This window comes from Sinocyclocheilus rhinocerous, unplaced genomic scaffold (genome assembly GCF_001515625.1).
Source record: "Sinocyclocheilus rhinocerous isolate Xijiao unplaced genomic scaffold, SAMN03320098_v1.1 scaffold495, whole genome shotgun sequence".
NCBI lineage: Eukaryota > Metazoa > Chordata > Actinopteri > Cypriniformes > Cyprinidae > Sinocyclocheilus > Sinocyclocheilus rhinocerous.
In genome coordinates this window covers 423796-431338 of record NW_015629560.1, presented here as the reverse complement: position 1 = coordinate 431338, position 7543 = coordinate 423796, and the positions used below count along the sequence as shown (strand labels likewise).

Here is a 7543-nt window from a genome sequence, read left to right as displayed (position 1 = left end):
GACGCGTTTCAGAAAGGCGGGGCATAGAGGAGAAACAATAATGTACAGTATGTGGAAAATAATGTGTTTTTTGAACCTTAAACCGCATAAACACATTTCATTACACCAAATACACAAAATAATGTTCTTTTTAGCAGCATCATATGACCCCCTTTAAACATTAGAGCATGGCACTAACAGTAGATAAAATGTATACTATGAATGCAGTGTAAGTTGCTTTGCATAAAAGCTTCAAGTGGCAAATGTATATGTACCGTAAATGTAAAAAAATCAATAACATTATGGAATTTGTTTAGGTTTAATAGAAAATGTAGACAATTATATCAAAAGACTAGAACAGCAAGACATGCAAGACTGCAAGATGCATTGAGCTGTCAGAGTATACACCTCTTAAATGATTTTAAAATGAAGATAAACAGTTTGGGTCTGGGATTTCTGGCGGCAGGGAATGTCATGTGGTAAATTTGCTGGACATGAATGTGACAGAGGTAAATTTTTCACAGCATTGTAATATATTTGTATTGTTATTGTATTTCCCTCTTAAAAAAAAAAATCCAGACAGATTTCAAAATGCCTCCTCCAGCGGTTCCACATGGCATGTGCTTAAAAGTAATAAACAACCGCAACATGAAGGGTGGCATGGGCTCTGAAACAAATCCTCTGAGGTTCATGGATCAGGACTACAACGTTTTACAAGACTACTGTCTGAAGACAAATCAGAGATTTGTTGATGAGTTTTTCCCACCAGATCCCCGTTCTATTGGCGAAGGGCTGCTAGATCCAAAGGTTATGGCCAGGGTGGAGTGGATAAGACCAACGGTATGTAGGCAGACCTGCGTTTTGCTTGAGGCATTTGGCAGGTGTGTTCTGACAATATTGCACAAAATTGTAGGAGTGTAAAATATACACTTTTGTTGAAAAATAAAAGAGTCTTAATTTAAAGTCAGCTGACTGTGACAAGCTAAATGCTTAAAAATTTTTTAAAAGACATAATAAACTTGACCTGTAGTAACATATTACAGCAGATTCCGGTCCTATTCAGAAAGATTAAAAAGAGAATGGCATTACTAAAAACACCATCAGTCAAAATATCCCTTTCACAGAATGGATCAGTTGACCAATACTGAAGGTGTATTACTTATTTTCTTTCAGGTCTTGTGTCCAAACGCAGCTGAATTGATTGTAGAGACAGTGTCCAGGTTTGACTATGCCCAAGGGAATGTAGGTATGTCTGTGTAACCACAATATTGATGTTTCCAACCCACATGTCCTGCAACACACTTGCCTAAAGGTTTCTAGTGAATCTGTAGACACTGATTAGCTGGTTCAGGTGTGTTTAATTAGGGTTGGCGCTAAACTCTACAAGAGCAGGTTTGGACACCCCTGCGATCAGACAAATCATAAATACAAATTTGTTTGCCCTGGGAAATTTTTACACCATTTTGAATAATAATTAAAAATCACTGCTTTTTCAAACTACTGTTTTTCTGGTTTTAAATCTATACAGCAAGTGTTAACTCACGAAAAACGTTAAAAAAAAAATTCTCTTGAAAACAAAGTAAATGCTTTCACTTGCAAAACTAAAAATTCAGATGTGAGTTGAGATATGAAAGATATTAAATTCACTGTGACAACTGGTGTTTTTTTTCTTCTTCTTAGGCAATTGTTGGTTTCTGGCCTCTATTGGGGCTCTAACATTTCAAACCAAATTATTACATAAGGTCGTTCCAGATGGACAATCATTCAGCCACAATTATACTGGTTTATTTCACTTCAGAGTAAGTTCCTCTCTTTTCCATTACGCAATTGACAGCATCAAAACCCCAAGCAATAGCAGTTCCTGTTTTGTGTTTCATTGTATCAGTTGTTCTATCAAAGTTCTGCTAATATAAATTTACAGTTCTGGCGGTTTGGAAAATGGTATGATGTTGTGATTGATGACAAACTGCCGATAATCGGCCGCCAGCTGGTTTTTGTGAAATCAAAAACATTTAATGAGTTCTGGCCTGCCTTGCTGGAGAAAGCATATGCCAAGTAAGTGCCTGTACATCTTTTTCTGTGACTTTATAAAGTCTCATCAATAATACTAAACAATAGCGCCGATGTATTCAATATAAGCACGGCTGTAATTTGACCTGTGATTCATGTGCAGTAATTGTCCTCAAATTTATGTCTGTTACACTGTGGTAAACGATTTTGAGTTACAATGACTGTTCCAGGGTGTGCGGCTCCTACGCTGACATGCATAGCGGTCGAGTATCTGAGGCCCTCTTGGACTTTACTGGTGGGGTTCATATGCACTATGAACTGAAAACAGCTCCTACTGATTTGTGGGAGATAATGCACTGTGCTTACCAGTCAGAGGTCCTAATGGGTTGTGAAACTCCAGCAGGGGTAAGCAAAGAGTAATTATATCTTACACACATGATCATGTTAAACTAAAAACATTAATATATTAAAGTAATAATTTAAATAAAGGATTTTTGTGATTCCTTTGATTATATATAGATTACATTTAAAGATGCTGTAAGCGATGTTAGCCATCTCTCACTAATTAGATGTTCACTAACTAGACCCTAAATTCCCCTACTTCAAACACACACACACACACACACACACACACACTCACACACACACACACTGCAAAACCCCTCCAAAATCTTTTATCTTGTATACCTAGACAAAAAAAAAAAACTCAAGGAATTCCAGCAACTTTATCACTTTTACATCTGTCTCCTGATAATTTTTGTATGTTTCCACTTAATCAGAAAGAGAAGTGGTTACCAAATGGCATAGTCGTGGGCCACGCTTACACCGTGACAAAGGTTTACCAGGTAAGACTGCACAAGTCAAATTCAAGTCTCAGCGTGCATCAAATAATGTCATAAGATCCCAAGATAAATATTTTAAAGACAAAAGATAAGGCCTGGAGTCCAGTCAGAGATTTGACCTTTTTGCTTAAGTCATACTGATTCTTAGTGTTCTGCTAAGACAGTAGTGAGAAAAGATAAAATCTCTTTGAATGGCTTGTAGAAATGTATTAAAAATCAAACCAGGGATGTTTAAACTTTTTAATGCCACAGACCCCAAAATCCTCTTGCAGTGGACCCTTCCCTAAAATCTAATGGCGGTGTTGCCAGGTCTGCAGTTTACCCATGGAATTGGGCTATTCTTACACTATTGCTGTGGGTAGTTTTTTTAGTCCACAGGTTAAAGCACCCCTCCCCCCCAATCAAAAAGCATAAATTAAAAAAAAAACAAAAAAACAACTGTATTTGGCCTAGTTTTGACTGTGATTGGGCTTGTCTTAATTAGCATTTGGGAGGATTTTGTTACTCAGACCTGGCAACCCTGACTGATGCAAAAACGTACCCGGGGGCACATTTTCGCGAGACGCGAAATACGTACCAATAAGTACATATCACTGCAGTTTCCAAAAGAAATGAACACTAGAGGCAGTAAAACTCCGACACCTTTTATTCCTTTTCACACACATTTACAGAGTTTCGATTAGTAAAGCGTAATTTTCGCACAATTACTTGAAGAATATCATGTTATGACTTCAAAACAATTTTAATATGCTGGGAGTTTTGAAAACTGATGCTTTTGAACGTTAGCACCGCACATATCCAGCTTCGTATCAATGGGTTTTCATCGACGGTAAGTTTATTCGGTAGCTCACGGAGTACGGAGACGTGCTTGAGAGGCGAGGAGTTCTGGTTCGAATCCCGTGTAATACAGATCGACAGAACTGTTCAAATCTGCATATAAGGAAGTTCAAATGACACGGTTGCATCAGCAAATGTGTTTTTATATCAGTTTTGCATTTGTTAACACTATCGGGTAGGTTTAGGGTTGGGTTTGGTGTAGGGCATATTTCCAACACGATAGAGCATTAACTTTTAGCGTCAGTCCCCGGATATTTGAATTCTGAACCGCCGCAATACGTACCTGAAGCAACGTAATAAAAACACAGCAATACGTACCTATATCAACGTAATAAAAACGTGCCCGGGTTCACGTATTGAACCCGTGTTTTAGCGCCACTCAGTGGACATTTCTCTTTGAAACTGCGGCGAAATGTGCAGTAAGGTACGTAAAAACGGTGCTGCAGAAATGTACCCAGAGGTACGTATTTTTATGAGACTGGGTTGATATAATTGCATGTAATAAGATCCATTTATACTGTGTGAGGAACATATTAAGCATGGACTTTAACCACAGGTTGCTTCAGGGAGATTTTTCAGAATCCTTTCTACTCTTCACAAGTTTGTTCCTGTTGGAAAGTGTGTGGGAACTTGCTGGGAAGAATCTTTTACCATCCACTGAATGCAACAAATAATTGCAAATAAGCATTTTACTTCAAAATTCTTGTAAAAGTATTGCAAAATTGTAAAATGTAACATTTTGTTTATAGTCTATTAAAGATACAATAAAAAATATTAAAAATGTCTGCCACATTTATATGCCACTAAATATCTGCAGTTGAAATCATGCTCAACAGGTCATGAGTGGTAGAAACCCAGTTAAGCTGGTTCGATTGTTCAACCCATGGGGAGACAGTGAATGGAAAGGAGACTGGAGCGACAAGTAAGCTCTGCTTTTATTCAACATTATAGCAGATAACCAACTAGCAGAACAACTGGCAGTAAAAATATAAAACATCACATTTTTCTGCAAAAAGCAAAGGGAAGTAGACATGCAGTCCTTAACTCACAAAAATTGTGAAATTTTATAATTGTCAAAGTTATCCTTTGTCCTGATGTTTATTTTGCATAATTCTTTCAGATCACCTTTGTGGAACACAGTGAGCAGTGAGGACCACAAACAACTCCTTGTGAATGAAAATGGAGAGTTCTGGTGAGCATGAACCATGTTTTCATTTACATTCTTGAAATGTACTAAAACACAAAATACATTTAGTCAAGGATAAATTTTATTTACATTTTTTTTTTTTTTGCAGGATGTCAATGAACGATTTCCTTAAAACATTTGACAACATGGATATCTGCTGTATCTGTCCTGATTTTCTGGAAGGGAAGTCTGCTTGTCGCTGGATTTCCAAGTACCACCATGGCAGCTGGGTTTCTGGGAGCACAGACGGAGGCTGCATAAGTCATGCAGGTGCTTTTCTTAAATTATAAAAGCTGGTTATGGATGGAAATCTGCTTCTAACACCCCTCTCCTGTGATTGTAGACACCTTCTGTAAAAACCCCCAGTTTTGGCTGAGGATTAATGAGTTTGATAAGGCCTGCGAACAGGGCCAGAACAATGTTCTGGTGACTCTCATACAGAAACCCGACAAGAGACACAGACGCCACTCTGCACACCATGGCATCGGCTTCTACGTATTTGCAGTCAGTATTAACAAAAAAAGCAATACATATATTTGTACTGTGCATGTATGATGTATTTGTGTTTGAAGTGTAACCTTTTTTATTTTATTTTGAACTTTCACAGATTCCACCTGAGGCAAGTAAAATATATAAATTATATCACAGTTTCTTGTGTTAATCACATTGGTTTAAAAAAAATGCACTGTGTATTTCAGGTTGTATCAATACATATTACATTATTTGTTATAGGCTACCTTTCTGGCACATTAATTTTAGATGTTCAGGGAAATTACATTTCGAATCATTATCTGTTAGATGAGATCTGAGGGAAAGCTTGGATCAAGCTTTTTCCATGGAAGAAAGCCTGTGGTAACAAGCGAGCCCTTTCAACGTGCAAGACAGGTGATGAAATTCTTCAGGCTAGAGCCGGGAGAGTATCTCATCGTACCGTCCACATACAATCCCGAAACGAAAGGAGAATTCATCCTGTCCATTCTCTGCAAAAATGAGATCCACATTCAGTAAGTTGCATGAAGGACGGATAGACTGACTTTTTATTTATGCTTGGAAAAATATGGTTAATTTTTTTTTCATTTAGAAGCGACACAGAAAGAATGGAGAAAGATTTTCTTGTGGATCTTTTAGTCGGGTCTGAGGTAATAATACACAGAATCATTGTGTAAAAGTATTAGTATTCGCTTGTTTGAGTTTGTCAATGTGCAATCAAAGGATTACACATTGAAATCATTCATCTTTCAGCAAATCTGCAATTATGGGCAGCTAAATCCTGTTTTTGTCCTTTTTTTGTTAATGCACCTTTAAGATGGAAATAAGACCAGATATTATATCTCGGGACTCTAAACTCTATTTATGTATGTATGTATGTATGTTACTGATGAAACAGTTCAGTTCTAGTTGTCATTTTAACAGTTTTCTCTTCATTATCTTTTCTCATGTTCAGGTCCATTACACTGAAGAAGTGGATGAAAGATCAAAATCTAAAGCACTGTTTCGGCAATATTCTGATCAAGTAAATATGAAAGCTAATATCTTATCAAAAATTACATTAAAAACCACAGCTGCTGTGCTTAACAATATAACAAGCTTCAAGCTCTTTAATGTCTTCTTTGGAAACAGTATAAAGTTGTTGATGCTGAGAAGCTTCAACGGCTTCTTCATGAAAACCTACTTGGACGTGAGTGTTTTAAAAATCCTGTCCATTCCATGTGAAATATACTGTCTGGAGCTAGTTTTGAAATCTCACAAATGGATCTTTTGTGACTTATACCATTTAGGGCATAAAAACCCTGAAGGATTTGGCCTGGATTCCTGTAGAAGTATAATAGCCATGTCAGATGTATCCTTTATTATTTAAGCATGTAATTAAAAACGTAAAAATAATTTTTTGAATCATGATGCTTTATCTCCCAGGTTAAGCTTGTATTTGCAGTCATATTGTAAAGAAACATGTTTTAGCTCTAGAAATGTTCCATGACTGTAACAATAACAATAGTTCAATGTGACTGGAAGACTCCGCGGACCAGAATTCATTCGTCTCTGGAACCGTATTTTGACATACAAGGTAAGTGGATTTGAGTGAGGAATTTAGCTATGGATTTTTATTGTATTTAAACAAGAAATGTAGCTATGTATTGAGTTATATTAAGATTTTTTCCCAGTTTTTATCAAGAATAATTTTTCAAGATTTTTTTTTTTTTTTACAGAATATCTTCTACAGCATGGATTCTTCCAAAGATGGTGTTCTGTCTTTCAACGAACTGCAAAATGCATTAGAGAAAACAGGTTGAGACGTATACAGTTTATGCTTTGCTCTGGTGAAACGTTGTTGAAAATATTGTAATTTTCTTAGTAGTAGGTTAGTGTTCAATATTTGCATTACCTTTAATATCACTGTAAATGTTAGAGCCAGCATAGTAGCCACCCTCTGTGTCCAGTGACCCATAAAACCTAAATATACTGTATTTACTGTATGTCATGGATATTGTACCCTAGGCCTGCATCTAAATGAAGACATCCTGAATCTCATGTTTGTGCGGTATGGTGGTGCTACTGAACAGATCTCTCTGGAGGGTTTCATATGCCTTGTCATGCGTTTGAACTGCATGGCCAGTGAGTAGGACTTAAGTGTACTGGACAGAAACTGTATATATATATATATATATATATATATATAGAAAGTTTTTGT

The 7543-nt window shown here is 36.7% G+C and overlaps 1 protein-coding gene across 2 annotated transcripts in view; it reads left to right on the top strand.

The window, feature by feature from the left end:
- Positions 1-7543, top strand: part of LOC107739218 (calpain-1 catalytic subunit-like) — a 10032-nt gene that overhangs the window by 1209 nt on the left and 1280 nt on the right. For both annotated transcript variants that reach the window (XM_016551242.1, XM_016551243.1), the window contains exons 2-20: positions 559-819; positions 1153-1225; positions 1660-1778; positions 1901-2034; positions 2220-2394; positions 2769-2834; positions 4505-4590; positions 4789-4860; positions 4964-5124; positions 5198-5358; positions 5462-5473; positions 5653-5858; positions 5936-5993; positions 6299-6367; positions 6475-6532; positions 6633-6694; positions 6851-6919; positions 7062-7140; positions 7351-7467. In XM_016551242.1, the coding sequence (XP_016406728.1) occupies positions 571-819; positions 1153-1225; positions 1660-1778; positions 1901-2034; positions 2220-2394; positions 2769-2834; positions 4505-4590; positions 4789-4860; positions 4964-5124; positions 5198-5358; positions 5462-5473; positions 5653-5858; positions 5936-5993; positions 6299-6367; positions 6475-6532; positions 6633-6694; positions 6851-6919; positions 7062-7140; positions 7351-7467 (2026 nt within the window). In that variant the 5' untranslated portion in view covers positions 559-570. The remainder of the gene's footprint in view (positions 1-558; positions 820-1152; positions 1226-1659; positions 1779-1900; positions 2035-2219; positions 2395-2768; positions 2835-4504; positions 4591-4788; positions 4861-4963; positions 5125-5197; positions 5359-5461; positions 5474-5652; positions 5859-5935; positions 5994-6298; positions 6368-6474; positions 6533-6632; positions 6695-6850; positions 6920-7061; positions 7141-7350; positions 7468-7543) is intronic.